The sequence below is a fragment of the Vanacampus margaritifer genome, chromosome 19 (assembly GCF_051991255.1).
Source record: "Vanacampus margaritifer isolate UIUO_Vmar chromosome 19, RoL_Vmar_1.0, whole genome shotgun sequence".
Lineage (NCBI taxonomy): Eukaryota > Metazoa > Chordata > Actinopteri > Syngnathiformes > Syngnathidae > Vanacampus > Vanacampus margaritifer.
The window spans coordinates 12870987-12888475 of record NC_135450.1 but is presented as its reverse complement, the minus strand read 5'-3'; the positions used below and the strand labels follow the sequence as shown (position 1 = coordinate 12888475).

Sequence of the window (17489 nt, the reverse complement as noted above, 5' to 3'; positions counted from 1 at the left end):
ATATATTTTTTTCTTTTTTAAATCTTTTTTTTTTAAAGAAAAGATTATTAACTCATTCACTGCCATTGACGGCTATAGACGTCAAAAATTCATTTTAACTATTTCTATTAGTTTAACATTTTTTCCCACCTTAGTTAACTTTTTTTTGTATTAGAATAAATATAAAAAAAAATATTAATCGTGAGTTAACTGGTGAAGTCATGCGATTAATTACAATTAAAAATTGTAATAGCCTGACGCCCCTAATTTGTAATAATCTTTTATTCCTAAAAAAATATCTAAAAAAAAGAAAATATTAAAAATTAGGGGCGTCAGGCAATTAATATTAGTAATTGTAATTAATCGCATGACTTTTTTTTTTTTTTTTTTTATATCTGTTCGAAATGTACCTTTTTTTTTAGGGTTTCATGCTCTTGTTAACTAAAGTAAAAAAAAACTAAAAACTAATAGAAATAGTTAAAATTGATTATTATTTTTATAACGTCTATGGCAGTGAATGAGTTACTTAATAATAGGTTCAATTTCTATTGACAATTCAATGCCAGATAATTTTTTTTATTTTGGGTCAAGTCAATAAAATAAAACTGTGCTTTTGTAATTGGGGGGTTCATTAGCTATAAGCAATAATCATCAAAATTGCAAAAAGAAAATCATGTCTGTGGCAATCCTATTTATTTATTTTTTCTAATGAACTGAATGGATTTTTTTCGGCTCTGTGGTGGGTAGAAATAAAAGTTAAAAAAAAATGAATTCAAGTTTAAAAAAAAAAAATCTGCACCGACTCACTTTCATTCTGTGGGTTAAACATGTTCTTCGTTTAACCAGTGGGGGGCAGCAATGCATCAACGTGCACAGTCTACCGGAAATCACGAACAAGAAGAAGAAGGAAGTCAACAAACGCCCTTGTGACTTTTTTCCTTTCCTCGTCGACGTTTGTTTTATTGACATCAACCATCAAAATAAAAATAAAAATCGTAACGTTTTCACACGTGTGAAAAAGCGTTTAAAATCAATCTTACGCAGCGGTATCTCTGATATAGTACTCCTTAAGTATCTCGCATCGACACAAGGAAGGTAGGAAATATTGCCGCGTTCCTGTTTTGTCGTTTGGCAATGTAAACTTACGTTATTGTTTATGTATGTATTTATTGTTAATGCCATAGTATGTGGTCAAGGATGACACTTAAGCCGCTGATTCATTTATGCTATCGACTACAACTCACGACCAAGACTGATTTCAGTCAACGTAGAAGCTGAAATGTCCCTTTGGAGCTTTTCTCTTTGCAGACGCCGCAACCGTCAAACACACGGAATTTATGATCCCCCCCATTTGATTAATACTGCAAAATAGGCACAAACAATTGCTAAACTGTTACCGTCCATCTATTTAGAAACCTGTCACTCACTAGATTTTTGATTTTTCCCAAAAACATGAAGCGATTGTTGCATCATCTTCCCTTGCCGTTTTGTTGAAGGGACCACCATGGGGCGCATCTTCTTGGACCACATTGGAGGCATTCGCCTGTTCTCCTGCGCCAACTGTGACACTATTCTGACCAACCGAACAGAGCTGATCTCCACTCGCTTCACTGGAGCGACAGGCCGGGCCTTTTTGTTCAACAAGGTACCTGCGTTCAGCTTCCCTTGTGGACTTGAAGCAGCAATGACATCTGATTTGTATGAGGTTATTAAACCAAACGAACATTTTTTTTCCCCTTCTCTCTCTCCCCAGGTTGTGAACCTGCAGCAGAGTGAAGTTCAAGACCGAGTCATGCTGACGGGAAGGCACATGGTGCGCGACGTCAGCTGCAAGAACTGCAACAGCAAGCTGGGCTGGATGTACGAATTTGCCACGGAGGAAAGTCAGCGCTACAAGGAGGGCCGGGTCATCCTGGAGCGGGCGTTGGTGAGGGAGAGCGAGGGCTTTGAGCACGTGCCCGCGGACAACTCCTGAGCCAACGCCGCTTGCTTGTTTTCTTGTACAGCTAAGTCAGCTTCGCCTCCCGACAGCAGCTTGCCGGTTCAGCCCCCAATAACGGCAATGTAATATCACAGTTTGAGTTTTTCGAACATGAGGAGGTTGGACATGGAAAAGTGTGATGATGACAACCATGGCTTTCCATTTCTCTTTGTGATGGTTTGACTGTCATCGTGTTCAGTGGATGTTCTCGAGAAGTTGGGCCGGAAAGAACGGTGATGTTTGCTGGTGTATTCGTGCAAAATACGCTTGGGCCAATTTAGACTGTTCAGTCTGATTGAGTGAGGTCAAGAATACAGTATCTTTTTTTTTTTTTTTGCACCAGTCAGCTAAGTGTGATGATTTGATTCCTGTTACCTGTCAAGTTGCATTTCATGACATGAAGTTGAAGTATATGCTATTTAAGAATAATAAAGACATACTTGTAGAGACTGTTGCTTTTGTTGTATGTGTTTCCCTAAACTATTACAGGGTGGTCTCATATAAACATTTTTTAAAAAATCATAAAGCATCAGTTAGCACACTTAAAGTGAGCAGTTTTGAAGAATGAAAAAAAAATGTATCCTATAAATGTAATATGCTAACCATCTTAATATTTATAATACTGTACACAATAAAAGAAAGACCTTAGAAAATCCCAAAATTACAATTCCAGTTTCTTCTATTTACACCTGATTTATGTTTATTTTTTATTTTTAGTACTTTATTAAAACAAATTACATAAATCAGGTGTAAATAGGAGAAACTGGAATTGTAACGTTTGGATGATTGATATCAAAACCTCTAAATTAAAGTAATTTTAAACCTTTTTGAACACAGCAAGTGATTCCAACATTTCAATTCAGTTTCATTATTGTCCCCAAAACAAAACAAAAAAGACATCTTACAAAGTCACACCTTTTTTTTAATTAGTTTTTGTCTTGTTTGCTATTCTCAATATGCTTAAGTAAACAACAGAATGGCTTCAACAAAAGAAAATGTGCTTTCTGGAGTGGACCTTTGAACCCTCACTGCTGTGGCACGAGTGTGACTCACACCAGCATATAACTGATCCACATACGTCATCTAGTATAGCCTAACTTATTAATATTTATCGAATAACATGACAAAAGTGTGTGTGTGCGGGTTACATCATACAAGTATTGTTCTTTGCGGTTACTGAAGTGATTGGGATTGTGCTTCTAAGTACTGATAGCTGTTATGATAGATGAATTGTTAACAAATCTGATTATTGTTTTACGCCAAATTATTATAATAATTCCGCCAGACGGTGGAAAAAGCGTGTGACGCTTCTCGAAATAAACGTCAGGCGAAAGGCGGAAGTGAACGCCGTACGGCGCTCCCCCCCACCCCCCCAAATAAACGCGAATATGCGTTGTATGATCACATCGGCCCACCGTACATGACTTCCCATGTAGGCGGGTTCGAGCAGGCCGAGTGCGGCGTTCAGCATTGGGTTATGTAGACTTTAGGCGGAGAAGTGAGGCGCAGACGCCCTCGCGGAGCGGTGACTGGGCGTGTTGCATTTTCACGGCAAAAAAAGAAAGGATGATTTAACCTAATAACGCGGACGAACACGCAGCATAGCAACAATGGGAGACGGTGAGTAAGCCCCCCCCCCCAAGGCTTTCTATTCAGCTAACTATCGCCACAAGAACGGAAATGAAAAACAATGCTAAAGACGCGAGTTGTGCTTGATTGTACACGCCGACGTTGTTTTTCACGGCTACGCAGATGATTTTCAACTATAGTCACCAAATGTCCACAAATGGCAGCAGTTCAATGAACGCTATCTAGAGCAGCGCTCGCCAACGTATTGAATTTCAAGGAATGTTGAGTGGTAGAATTTGAAAACGTGAAAGCTGGTTGACATGTTCTTTTTAACAATCTTCACTTAAATGAATGTCATTGATTATTCACGATAATGTACAATGAATTAGAAGTAACTTGTAACTTGAGGTGTGTCTCAAACTGGTGGCGCTTTGCATGAATCCGAATCCAAGAAATAACATGACGTTAACGGCGTCCAACGCAGAGAACGTGAGCCTGGCTTTCAAGCTGTACTGCCTGACGGTGATGACTCTGGTAGCGGCCACCTATACTGTGGTTCTCCGCTACACCAGGACCGCCTTGCCCGAAAAGGACCTGTACTTCTCCACCACCGCCGTGTGCATCACAGAGGTCATCAAGCTCATACTGAGCACTGGGATGCTGGCAAGGTACTCGAACCGCAGCACTTCCATACAGTATTGGATTCCATTCAATCCTGTTCCATGTGTTTCTCAGAGAATCTGGAAGTCCAAGAAGACTGCTGGGCACCATCCAGGAGCACATATTGTGCAACCCCAGAGGGCTGCTGAAGCTGAGTGTGCCGTCGGTGGTGTACGCGGTCCAGAACAACATGGCGTTCCTGGCGTTGAGCAACCTCGACGCTGCGGTTTATCAGGTAGGCTTCCGTGTCAGGTCGCACACGCTCCCCAGTGACACCTCTTCCATTTGCCTGATTAAAAAAAAAAAAACATGTTAGTGTTAAGTTTTAGTCTCAAAAGTTTGGGTGGCACGCCCACAAATTTTCAGCAATATTTGGAGGTCGTCACCTTTTGTTTTAACTCATTCACTGCCATAAATTCATTAAAAAATATAGATGAAAAATTAGGGGCGTCGGGCAATAATTTTTTTTAATTGTAATTAATCGTATGACTTCACTAGTTAACCCACGATTAATCACAAATTTTATATCTGTTCTAACTGTACAATGAAAAAAAAATCTATGTTTTCATACTCTTAACAAAAGTAGGAAAAATGTTAAACTAATATAAATTAGTTAAAATTAATTTTATAGCCGTTTATAGGCAGCGAATGAAAAAAAAAAAAGATTATTAAAAATTAGGGCCGTCAAGCGATTAAAATTTTAATCGTAATTAATCGCATGACTTTACTCGTTAACACACGATTAATCATAAATTTTATATCTGTTCTGAATGTACATTAAATACAAAAAATATTTTCATTCTCTTGTCAACAAGAGGGAAAAAAATGTTAAACTAATAGAAATAGTTCAAATGTATTTTTGACGTTTTTAGCCGTCAATGGCAGTGAATGAGTTAATGTAGACCTGTAAATTGCTCTGCAGTTAAAAATAGCATTGGTGTGCTATGAACCATTTAAAAGTGGATTTTTTTTTTAATGACACAATGCATCATTTTTTATTTATTTTTTTTTACATTGTAGGGGTCACATTTTGGCGACACAAATGTATTTTTCTGTCACAAATCCTAATAATAATAATAATAATAATAAAAAATCTAAAATGGTAGCTTTTCCCCTGACGTCGCGTTTCTGTGTGCAGGTGACGTACCAGCTGAAGATCCTGTGCACGGCGCTCTGCATGGTCTTCATGCTAAAACGGACCCTCAGCAGGAGGCAGTGGTTCTCCGTCTGCATGTTGGGCCTGGGGGTCGCCCTCGTGCAGTGGAAGGCGGGAGATGCCGCCAAAGTCCAAGTAGGCCTCGGACCGTGGGGTTGGGGGGTGATTCTGAACCCGGCCTGCATCATCTTCTCTTCTTCTTATGTCCAGATTGAGCAAAACCCTTTTGTTGGGCTCATGGCCGTCATCATCGCTGTGCTCTGCTCCGGGTTCGCAGGTAGCAAAGCTCACCACTCCACTATTTTAAAATGTTTAAATTTGTTGTAAGTTTACGCTTAAGTGCGCTTTTCAGGCGTTTACTTTGAGAAGGTCCTGAAGAGCTCCGACACGTCATTGTGGGTGAGGAACATCCAGATGTACATTTCGGGAATCGCCATCACCTTCGTCGGCGTGATGGCCAACGACGGCGAGAAGGTGATGGAAAAAGGCTTCTTCTTCGGTTACACGCCGTGCGTGTGCTTTGTCGTGTGTGAGTATAAAAAAAAAAAAATTAAAAAAAAAAACGGCGGAGGTTTTGTTTGCGTTGTGGGCCGCGCCTGACGCCGTCTCGCCGGCAGTCCTGGCGAGCGTGGGAGGCCTGTACACGTCCGTCGTGGTCAAGTACACCGACAACATCATGAAGGGATTCTCGGCCGCCGCCGCCATCGTCCTCTCCACCGTGGCGTCCGTCATCTTGTTTGGATTGCATATAAGTAAGATGAAATCTCTTTGGGCCATTGTTTGCATTGGGAGACGTTTGTGCGGTTGAACAGGCTGTTCCGTAAACGTCAAGAGATTTGCTTTTTTTGTGTGTGTGTGTATGTGGGGGTTAAAGTTCAAGTGGAACGTCATACAAAAGTGTTATTTGTTTCAGTTACTGACATCAGAAAGTACATATTTTAATACATATCCTATTTCCATTCAGTTTGCGTTAAGACGCATTCAGAAATTTCGTTTCGATCATCTCACTTCACTTCCTGAATGTGTTTGACGTCTCCCGCAGCGGCCGCATTCGTATCCGGAGCCAGCCTGGTGTGCCTGTCCATCTATCTATACGGACTTCCGAAGCAGGACACGTCCACAATCAGCCTGGAACCCGCAGACAGAGGGTCCAAACAGAATCTGATTGCTGTGTGACCCCCCCCCAAAAAAAGAGCCCAGGAATCGGGTTCCTCCACCTCGCAATCAACACTGTTTTGTTTTTTTTAATCATTCTCTAATAATCCAATTATGTGGATTTTGTCTGCGCAGGGTGTAAATGAAGCACTGCAACGCCACTTACTGGTGGGAGGAAAAGTGATTTTTTTTTCTCCTTCATTGTAAAGACTGTACATAACTTGTGAATACGAGTGACCTGAAGTGAGACACTGTTAGAAAACTTAAGGACCAACAACTGCACTTGTCATTCATTTCTTTTCTAACAGGTCAAAAAATGCCGTGAATTCTTTACGTTTTTGTTTTTGTTAGGAGGGCTCGGTCTTCTCGGAACCCAGAGCCCGCCCGGTGTAATACACAGATTATGAATGTACAGAAGTTTTTTTTCATACTTGAAATTGACAACATATTACAGTTCTATATTTTGTGTTCAGACTAAAGTGAATGAAATGTGAACATTTATGACAACGACGGATGCGCGTGCTATCTTTAAGACCTCATCCGGAGGAATGTTTTCTTTGTAAACGGCTTTTCTGTTCCTGCCAAGCAAGTCAAACCACTCCGAAGGGTGACAACGTTGTCGTTACAAATGACTGATTTTGATTCTTTTATTAAATCGTGGTTAAAATAAATATTTACATTTTGTCCACTGGCATGATGCCAAGAATTTTCATCCCGTTGGCCAGGACCGAGCAGGTCCCGCTGAAAAGTCTCTTCCTTGCCTGTGAGCATTCAGAAAATCCAGATGTGATTTCGACTTATCTGTAAAAAAAATCACTTATTGAATTGTAAAAAAAAAAAAAAAAATTATTTAATGTATAATTGTCCTCAAGGTCTCAATAGATGCTTTTAAATGATATAGTGCAACCAAGCTTTTTGAAACTGGTACCTATTTGATACACACTTCTGAAATAACATTTAGTTAAGCACCTTAAGTATAAATAATATCTGAAGACGCTAATCATGTTTTTATGTTTTCTCTCAATTTGTAGTGCAAAAATGAAGCTTCATGAACCACTCGCAATATTTTTAACTCCTCTAGATGGTGCTATTGGTTTGAAGATAAAGACTAGTGCAATGAAATAGCACCATCTAGAGGAGTCAAAAAATATTACACGTGCTTCCATTTTTGCATCCAAAATAATTGTGATAAAACTTTTTACGTGCTTTTTTTTTTTTTTTGGTTACCTGAGCAACGTGTTTCGGGCTCCCTTTGACCGGCAGCTCTCTGTGCGCCGAGGCTGCCAGGTGGCTACAAGAGCATGAGAAACAGCTGTGAATGTTCCCGCGCCCGGCTCGCTCAGTCACACCCGGGACATCCTTTGCTTAGGGTGCTTACCACAGCTTCAGCAGGAAGACGAGCAGGTGCTTGGGTTGCAGATCCTGGGCCGACTGGTACAACACCTCGTCGTAGCTGTGGGGTGGGGACAAAAAAAAAGGAAGGACGTTTTGATTGGCGGGCGCTGAATAACGACGACGAGTGTTGTCGAAGGTACCGGAGGAGGTGCTGAAGGATGGAGACGCCCGACGGTTCGCTTAGGAGGGACGGGTCGAACGTGGCGTCGTCGTCGTTGTTCATTCGGATTAAACTGCACAAACGAGACTTCATCATGTTGGAATGAAGCCGAAGCCAACTTTTTTTTTTTTTTTTTTTAAATCGTCCCTTTTACATCCCATAATAACAACACCTGCAGAGACGTGCGTGCGTGTACTGGAGGAAAACGCCCGTGTCTCCCTGAGCCTGCAGCATTTTGTCCCAGTCAAACTTGTAGTCCCCGTGCAGTGGACCTTTAAAATCCTAAAACATTTTTTTTTTGTTTCATCTTCCACCATTTTGAAAAAAAAAAAAAAAAAAAAGTGAATGTCATTGCTCACCTGGAAGATTAACGCACTGATTCCCACTTTCTGCGCCGTGTCCTCTGGATCGTCCATTTCCTTTGTCACTGCAAGACAGGGATGAGGGCGTGATAAAAAAAAAAAAATTTTTTTTTTTTTACATTTCAACCCACACAAGCGAAGTTCATGCGGATGAGTAAAGTTGAGGCGGCTTGTACTTTTGGATTGGCTCATATTGTGCAACATTCTCGCGCGAGCCTCGTCCAGAAGGTCCTCTAAGAAGACCACCTCTCCGGTGCGGGTCTTCATGCCCTTCACCAGGCCGAAGGGCACATGATGACACCTGCGCAAAACGGCAGATGTTTTTGTCAGCCGTATATTAGTCACAAATGTCATCTTAAGGGGATTATAAATTAGAGATGGACTGATATGTTTTTTTTTTTCAGGGCCAATACCAATGCCGATTATTAGTAGTCAATGATAATTGATATTTGATAATCATTTTCAGTCAAAAGGGGGGAATATTGGCGTCAAATTAAAAAAAAAAAAAAAGAATGCCAATATTGACTTTGTTGCAATGTCTTAAAGCTAATTTTCAGACTTTTCAAAATGTAGAAGTTTTTTTTTAATTATTTTAGAAAATATACTTCATTTTCAATAAAAAAAAAAAAAAAAAAGATCGGGGAATTCCCAATGTTGTCAGTACGTCTTAAAAAGTTAAATGTTAACTTAAGTAAACACCATAGCTCGCTATAGTAAATATTTTTTTCCATAAGTTAAAAATACCTGAAAGGTCTTTGTTTTAATTGTTTAAGGTTTCAGAAGGTTCCCAGGGTCAGCAGCATCTCATATAAAGTTAACTGAAAATTGAAATAAAAATTTAACTCAGATTAAAATGGGTTTAGCTTGACCTATTATAAACCAGAGTTTGAAAAAGGGCAGATATTAACTCATTCACTGCCATTGACGGCTATAGACGTAAAAAAAAAAAAAATCATTTCAACTATTTCTATTAGTTTAACATTTTTTTCCACTTTTGCTAACAAGAGTATGAAAACCTAGAAAAATATTATTGTAAATTTAGAACACATAAAATTTGTGATTAATCCTGAGTTAACTAGTGAATTAATGTGATTAATTACAATTAAAAATTTGAATCGCCTGACGGGCCTAATTTAAAAAAAATAAAAAATAAGGGGTGTTTAATCGTAATTAATCACATGATAATTTTATATCTGTTATAAATGTACAATAAAAGAAATTCTAGGTTTTCATAAAAAATTTAATGAAATGATTTTTTTTTTTTAATTAATAGAAATAGTTCACATTAATTTTTTACGTCTATAGTCGTCAATGGCATTGAATAAGTTAATATTTGTCAAAATGTTGGGGTCGATGATCAGCCAGGCTAATTATTGATCTATCCCTATTATAACGATATCCAAACGTCATGATACGATATAATTATCATGATATATATGGTTATAGTGGGGAGGTTGGCCATATCAAAATAAAATATTGTATAAAAACTCACAATACTGTAAAAAAAAAGGAAGAAGAAGCTGGTATTAGAGGGGATGGTTTGCTATTGTGGTTTTGTACATAAGAGTGTCAAGTCAGTTTATTTATTTTAAATGTCTCATGTATGCAATGCTAATTAACTGAGGTCATAATTATACATTATAGGTCAAATAGTACACACGACGCACATTATAAAATAATACAGATAGCATTCTGAATCAGGGCCATAATTCTGGACTCAGTTGTGTAAACTGAGGCCCCCATTTTGGGGTATTGTAACTATTGATAAAAACTGTGAGGTCGCATGTAGCTTCTTGCGCGCTACCTGTCAGCCCAGGAATGTCCCATCGCTTGCAGGATCAGGAACAACTGCTGGAAGTGATGCGTCTGATTTTTATCTGTCTTGAAAAATGAGAGATAACAACGGTTTGTTCGAGGAAAGTCATATTAACCTGATGAGCGGCATTCACGCTTTCAATGTTCTTACCACATAAATCATCTCATCAAAATTGTACTTTTCTTTCCGGTCGATAGCTGCTGCCATGTCCCTGAAATAAAAACAAACTTTTTCTCCCTCATGTTTACGGTGTGTGGAGCTTTAGTTTCTACATTTCAGTTTATGAAAGGCAGCCACCTGGTGATGTAGAGACTTGTCCCGTCGCTGCGGAGGACAGTACAGATGTTGCTCACGTCTCCGTCTGAGAGATCCACGACGCCCGTCCCCTTCCTTGAAAACACACATTTTTGCAATGTCATAAAGTTTGCATTAAAAAAAAAAAGAAAAAAGTTCCGAGTGATCCAATGCCAGCACATACTCGGTGATTTTCAACAGGCCTCGGTCCTGCAGCTGCCGCACCACCTCCCGGACTCCCTCCTGGTGAAAGGATTCCCCCGAGTAGACGTCAAAGTGGACGCCTAACCGCTGGCAATCAAAACGCATCGATATGAAGTTGATGTCGGGCTTCGCGGCAGAGCGACGTAAGCGGCGGGCAGCACCTCGTAAACGTGCCGATACTCGCTCACGGTTATGTCCCGGAACCGTTGCCATAGCGACATAGCTTGACTCTCGTTCTGCTCCAGCTGGCGAAAGAAGTCCCTGGCCGCTACTGTGATGTCCTCATTGTGCTCCGCTTCCTTGTTGACCTTCACGTATACCTGCAATACATACATGATCATTAGTTATATAATTAATTGATAGATTCCAGGAGAAATTCAAGAAATACAGTACTAGGCAGCAGTAGGACTTTTTTTTTTCCAGGTCCATATTGTGCTCCCCTTAACTCATTCACTGCCATTGACGGTTATAGACGACTATTTCTATTAGTTTAACATTTTTTTACACTTACAAGAGTATGAAAACCTAGAATTTTTTTATTGTACATTTAGAACAGATATAAAAAAAAAATTATTAACTCTTTGACTGCCAGACGTTTTCAGAAAAGGGATGCCGTGGGTGCCAGCCGATTTAAGCATTACTGACTGATCTTTCAAGGTCCACAGAAAATTATGTGTTTGGACTATGGAAACACACATACTACCAAATGAAAGATTGGACTCTCATCTTTCATCAGAAAAAAAAGTTTGTTTCTACCTTATTCCGTTTTTCAGTAATCAACAATAGAAAATGGTTAGTTTCACCTCTGTTTTGAAAAAAAAAACGTATTTTAACGTCTTTGGCACTCCTCCATAGGATTTTACTAAACGTTATTTAACGTTTTTGGCAGTCAAAGAGTTAATCACGAGTTAACTTATGAAATTATGCGATTAATTACAATTTGAAAAATTAATCGCCTGACGCTGCTATTTTTTTTTTTAAATAATCTCTTTTTTTTTTTTTAATCGCGTCAGGCGATTACATTTTTTAATTGTAATTAATCGCATAACTTCAATAGTTAACTCACGATTAATCATAAATTTTACATCTGTTCTAAATGAACAATATATTTATTTATTTTTTCATACTCTTGTACACAAAAGTGAAAAAAATGTGAAACTAACAGAAATAGTTCAAATTAATTTTTGACGTCAATGGCAGTCAATGAGTTAAAAGAAGCATATATATATATATATATATATATATATATATATATATATATATATATATATATATATATATATATACACATTTTGTTATTATTATTTTGAAGCCTTGATTTACTTGCCAATTTTTTTCAATCATTCAAATGTGGCAGGGTTGTTAACACTCAATTTAGAAAAAAAATGTTTTTTATTGTCTTCAAGGTGAATTCAATACCTTTTAATTCCATTTAGAAATTAAATGTAAGATCAAACATCAGAATTTTTCAAGACAAGTTTACTGGATATGCAGTCTTACCTCGAATAAATGCTGTAGAGGATTTTCTTTCAATTTCTCCTGGCTGCCAAACTGACTGAAACCAGCTCCCAGCAAACCTAAAGACAAAAAGTTGACCAAAAAAAAAGGACGGTATTCAAGAAAATGTCCACAAAAGTGAAGGCTTTTAGGCTTTTACCCTCCCGATAATCGCTCACCAAACTGCAGTCCCCAGTCTCCAAGATAGTTCATTCGAATAACTTTGTTCCCAAGAGATTCCTTCAAGTTGGCAATGAAGTTACCTGAAGAAAGAGTCTGTTATCCTGATCTAATGTTCAACAGTATTATCATTATTGTGCTTAATATTACTAGCAAAAACTCACCTATAATCGTAGATCGTAAATGTCCCGCATGGAACTTTTTGGCAATGTTTGGAGAGCTGTACTCTACTAATGTCGTTCCCTTCTTTAGAGAATCAAAAAGTTCACTGTGAAGCCCAATTTTGCCATCGTGCCCCGTTCCAAATGGTTCCAGTATTTTCTAGATTAGAAAACAACATAAGCGGCGGGTCAGGGACAGAAAACCTAGTCAACAATTTTAGTAAATAAGAATCTTACAAACCTGGGCAAGAAGTTTGCGATTAATTTTGAAGTTGATGACACCATTTCTTGCTGCTATGTCCTGCACCACGCTGTCCTGCTTCAGCTGAAAAATATAAATATGGATTTGGGCACACATTTACTTTAATTGCTGTATTGTTACTACAGGGGAAAAAATAATAGTGGCTATTCAATGAATTTTCTCTAATCCAATCCTACCTGATTGGCCAAGTGTTCTGCTTGCGCCTGGATGTCTCCATTAGCTGGTAGGACCCCATTAGTTCTTAAAATGTTAATAGACAACCTCAAGTCACCAGTCTGCCTGAGGAGAAAAGTTCCACAAAGGTTTGGGAAATGTGGTAAAAAAAAAGGTCAAGCTTTCCGTGTGACAGAATGAGCGTGGAGGGGAAAAAACAAGAAGCTTAACTGTTTCTTAAAGACAGGGACAGCTGAAAGAGCAGGCATGAAGACGTCATCGGACTGCTGCAGCGTCCTGCCCAGCTATACAAAAGTATAAACAATGAACAAACCAGATTATTTTTGGTTGAGGAGAGCAAAGAGACCCAACCACGTATGATTTGCCCCTGAAGGGACGCTCGTGTTTAGCATAGCAGTGTCACCTCTTCTTCGTTACCTTCGCTGCTATCGTTCGCCTGAAAAAAGAAGCCATATTCCTAGAGCGTGAAACATGTAGAGTTATAAATATATATATATATTAAAACAACAATTACAATTATGTATCAAGGATGCGTTCACGTGATTACTAAACGATTGCTAGACTATACTTCCTGTTTCGCTAAACCTTTTCCGGTATCTCGTCTAATCACAGGCCGCGTTTCTGTGACGTCACCAAGCGTAAGAGTGTAGTTCGATTATCACTGTCCACAATATGCGTAGCATCCAATTGTGTCACAAAACAAAAATAAAATAAAGGATTATCAGTCCACATGTAAAATTTAAAAACTCTCTTTTTACTTTTTGAGATATTTCTTAAGACATACATGTATTTTCTATATCCGGTGCTAGAAACAAGAAAGCTCTCAGAACTTCAAAATTGTGCTCACATATTTTCCATTTTTAAGACCGTTTATTATTTTTTACTCGTTTTCTACTGTGTTGTTAACATAGTTTAAAATAACTGTTAAAATCACTGCTCATTTTTAAATAAACGCCAGAAAGGGGCAAACTATTTCTTGGTTCACAATACTTCAAATTCATATGAAAAAGTTTTTTTGAAATATGCATTAAGCCAGGTAATCACAAAGATGTGTGTGGAAAGGGTTTATTAATTTTCTCAATTTTAAGCCCCACCTTACTACTAACAAAATATTTTAGCATGAATAAAAGTCAAAGGGGGGGGTAAATACAGTGTATAACAACATAGATGCAATAAATGCCTGCATATGGTGTAAAACAAAAAATCAGTTTCTGATCCAATGAGTCTAATCTGAAGGCTCCCTTTGACAGCATTTACACCCTTTTCCAAACTGTACAAACAAAATTTACAAGACTAAAATAACAACTGAGAACAGAATTGAATAGGCCAGAGAGCTTTATGGTGGCAAGTTGGCCTCAAATGCGTGAAGGCATCCAGAGAAGAAAGCTAAATAAATGTTGCGAGGCCACTGGTGGAAGTCACAGAGGGTCCGAGGACACGTCGACAACGGGGGGGGGGGGGGGAGAGAAGTCCTCCCGAGCCGCACCGGCAACAGCACAGCAAAAAACGTGAAAGCCGCAGACTAGACCATCTAGTCAACTGGGGGGGGCGATATGGCACAGCTGGGAGAAAGTCCAAAGTAGACCACTGAGGTTCCAGCTGAATTCTCAAGAAACATCTAGAGAGGAGAGGAGACACATAAAATGCAACTTCACAAACATTTGAAAAAATAAATAAAAAATACTCACAGCTAGCAGGCTGTTCTCCAAACCTTCGCATGAGTTGATCATGCGTGAACTTGACAAAGGCATCGTACTGCTCTGTTGGGAAAATACAAAAAATAGTGACTATCATTGTGGGCAAACAAAATGCAACACTTTTTTCCTTCTTTTTTTTTTTTAATCATACCAGCTAATTTCATGGTCAGAATCTCATCATAGTCCTCCCGGATTTTATCCTCACGCTCCTTGAGTAGTCTTTCACAGATCATCCCGACTTGTCGGAGGGAAAATAAAGGCTGCTCCTTCCTGGTGGGAGAGGATGCGCCTGAGCTCGAACCTGTCCGGATAAGAAATCTCAAGTTAATACAAAAACAATCTAAGTATTGGGGCACTTTGGTCCTGTAGTATAAATCTAGCTTTAGAATAAAGTGCTCATGCTACCTGATAGGGAAGATCCGCTGGGGATGTTGTGAAGTTCCAGAGTAGAGAAGGCGTCTACTTGGGGAAAATGAGCGTCCAGATTTCGTCGTTTGAGCCGCTTATACTCCTGTTTGATGTTGTGCAGGATTTGCTCTGTGACGGAAACATAAACACGCATCACTCTCGAGTCAACATGTAACGAAAACGGTCTTAATAAAACAGAATAAATAGAAAACAACACGCATTGTCACTGGCATTGAAGATTTGGGTCAACCGTTCCAGCATACCACAGCAACAAGTTAATACTAGCCTTCGCCTCACCGATCCCTATTTTTAATAGTTAGCGTCCAACATAAGTCAAATCAAATATTAAAATAGAAATCCCCGACAACCTGTGGTGAGTCTGGATGACACTTGTCCGAACGGCGAAGGTTCCAGGCGGAGGTACTTCTGCGGCGAGGAGACGGAAGACCGGATCGGGGCGCACCTCCTTCTCTTCGGGGAAGCCTGGTTCATTAACGGGTCAAAATCCAGAGTCCTCTTCAGAGTAGCTCCACACGCCATCGCGTTAGCTCCCCAAAAATCTCAGCAAGACACAAGATTATTTCCGTTATGTTATAGCAGGGTGTAAGAACGCTAATGCTAGCTATCGTTCTCCGGCTACTGTAGTGGAGTAGCAATTCCGGGGTTATGAGAAAACGCCGCTTTCTCGTCTCTCGTTTCTTTCTGTTGACCGATGGCACGCAAATTAAGTCAACAAACGTGTTTTGAACAAAAGCGGGGACAGCGATACGTCTTAGCTACTGTGTATCGTCAGATGAAAGCAGATATTTCGACGCTATACAAGGTAAAGACAACGGTTAAACGGTGGGCCGGCTAGATTCGTTTATCTTTTCACTTGCTATGCGCATGCGCGAGAAAGCGCCCAAATGCCGGTAGTTGTAGTTTTTAATCACCCATGATCGTTGACGTTTTACAGACTTGAATACTACATTTCCCGACAACCCCAGTGACCTTTTTTAAAACCCTGTTGGAAACAAACCCCACCGGGCAGAGAAGTTACTAAACGATTTCGATTTTCCGCATGTTCTACAATCCACCCTCCGACGGCTTATGCTTCTGAAACAATGAAAACAAGTGTATTTTAGTAAGAAAGTAAGAAATGGTTTCAGAATATTTGTGGGAAAAAAATAAAAATGTATTTGGGTTTTTGCAGTTTGGAATATTTAGTAGATAAATGAACAAAATCCTGTTGGCATCTGTGCAGACAGATGTTGCATTTATCCCCAGCCCTCTTAAACAGAAGATGAACATAAATGAACAGATGTTGCTGTCGTGTGATGCTAAACGTGCAATTTGTCCCTGTGGGGATTATTAGAAACACAACAAACACACAAAAAACGTGTGAAGAGGTTTGGGTTCTTGGTTAGAAGTAAAAATACAAAAACGAGCCACCAGAGGGCGCTAAAAGACAGTACATTGAAGGATTGGCTGGCTGTGGGGAGCTGATGATTTCTCCATCTTTTGTCTATATTGACCTCATAATGGTAAACTGGAGCTCAGGGAGAGGCGGGGTGGGTTCATGTTCATCATCCTGCAATGATCAATCAAATAGCTTCAGACAAACGTGACAATCAACTGCAACTTTATTGAAACAGTAATATTAAAAACACTTGAGCGATTGTGACTTCTTTTTTTTGTCATTTTGAGGATTTGCTCATTTTCCCACTACTGTACAGTCACTTGACATTTTTTATTTTTTTTTAGTCTTCACTATTCAAGAATACAAGAGGCAGCAGAAGCATTTACTGGTACATAGCTGTTATGGATTGCGTCACACCAATAGAAAAACCTACAGAAGAACAATTGTGCTGTCAAATTCCTAGATCAAAAAGCATTCCATTGCTTATTTGGGGGTGGGGGAAATTTCTTTTTTTTTTCCAAAACGCTTTTGTAAGTGCGAACACTCCCCTCATCCATTTCTTTATTTGCACATGAAAAATGAACAGCAGACAATATTTCCATTACACTTACGAGTACTTCACTACAGGCCAGTGCATGTTTGGCTTTTTAAGCAAAACAAAACAAAAATGACCCGACACCCTGCTGCAACAGTAGCACTGGATACAACTCACTGTAATGATTCATTAAAGGCTTTGGGTTCGAAGTTGAACTGTATCACCAAGTCACGAGGTATTACATACAATCTAGTCAAAAGCGGACACGAGATGAACGCAGCTCGCACAGTTGTGACCAGCACACTGTGTCCTAGCTCATTTTTAAGTCCAACATTTTTGCCCTCAAGCCGTACTGACTAGCTGAGCATTTGGATTTGAACTAAGGATGGGCATTATAGAAACATTTGATTGCTCGTCGATTGTGCCAAAGGGATTGTTGATTAAT

General features: G+C 39.3%; 4 protein-coding genes across 6 annotated transcripts; 2 read left to right on the top strand and 2 right to left on the bottom strand.

Moving 5' to 3' along the window:
- The first annotated feature begins 863 nt into the window (after positions 1-863).
- LOC144039215 (protein yippee-like 5) lies at positions 864-2414 on the top strand. Its single transcript, XM_077552295.1, has 3 exons — positions 864-1074; positions 1476-1624; positions 1733-2414. The coding sequence occupies exons 2-3, from the start codon at positions 1484-1486 to the stop codon at positions 1952-1954; spliced, it is 363 nt and encodes a 120-aa protein (XP_077408421.1). The 5' UTR covers positions 864-1074; positions 1476-1483; the 3' UTR covers positions 1955-2414.
- Positions 2408-13598, bottom strand: rars2 (arginyl-tRNA synthetase 2, mitochondrial). 3 transcript variants are annotated; one of them, XM_077552290.1, is made up of 20 exons: positions 13423-13598; positions 13216-13289; positions 13008-13110; positions 12811-12894; positions 12573-12729; positions 12408-12491; positions 12232-12308; positions 10893-11051; positions 10712-10818; positions 10531-10623; positions 10384-10444; positions 10222-10298; positions 8594-8718; positions 8415-8482; positions 8228-8337; positions 8036-8128; positions 7879-7953; positions 7728-7791; positions 7179-7261; positions 2408-4478 (listed from the first exon to the last, which is right to left on the bottom strand). In XM_077552290.1, the coding sequence occupies exons 1-20, from the start codon at positions 13456-13458 to the stop codon at positions 4421-4423; spliced, it is 1788 nt and encodes a 595-aa protein (XP_077408416.1). In that variant the 5' UTR covers positions 13459-13598; the 3' UTR covers positions 2408-4420. The 3 variants fall into 3 exon arrangements, with proteins under 3 accessions (XP_077408416.1, XP_077408417.1, XP_077408418.1); XM_077552291.1 differs by having other exon boundaries at positions 13409-13583; XM_077552292.1 differs by lacking the exon at positions 2408-4478 and having other exon boundaries at positions 7134-7301; positions 13423-13597.
- On the top strand, positions 3430-7194 carry slc35a1 (solute carrier family 35 member A1). Its single transcript, XM_077552293.1, has 8 exons — positions 3430-3580; positions 4014-4197; positions 4265-4424; positions 5328-5480; positions 5556-5622; positions 5698-5874; positions 5963-6097; positions 6388-7194. The coding sequence occupies exons 1-8, from the start codon at positions 3571-3573 to the stop codon at positions 6519-6521; spliced, it is 1020 nt and encodes a 339-aa protein (XP_077408419.1). The 5' UTR covers positions 3430-3570; the 3' UTR covers positions 6522-7194.
- A 458-nt stretch (positions 13599-14056) lies between the features above and the next one.
- akirin2 (akirin 2) lies at positions 14057-15997 on the bottom strand. The gene is made up of 5 exons (XM_077552294.1): positions 15479-15997; positions 15108-15239; positions 14854-15003; positions 14694-14765; positions 14057-14623 (listed from the first exon to the last, which is right to left on the bottom strand). The coding sequence occupies exons 1-5, from the start codon at positions 15648-15650 to the stop codon at positions 14613-14615; spliced, it is 537 nt and encodes a 178-aa protein (XP_077408420.1). The 5' UTR covers positions 15651-15997; the 3' UTR covers positions 14057-14612.
- Positions 15998-17489: the final 1492 nt, after the last annotated feature.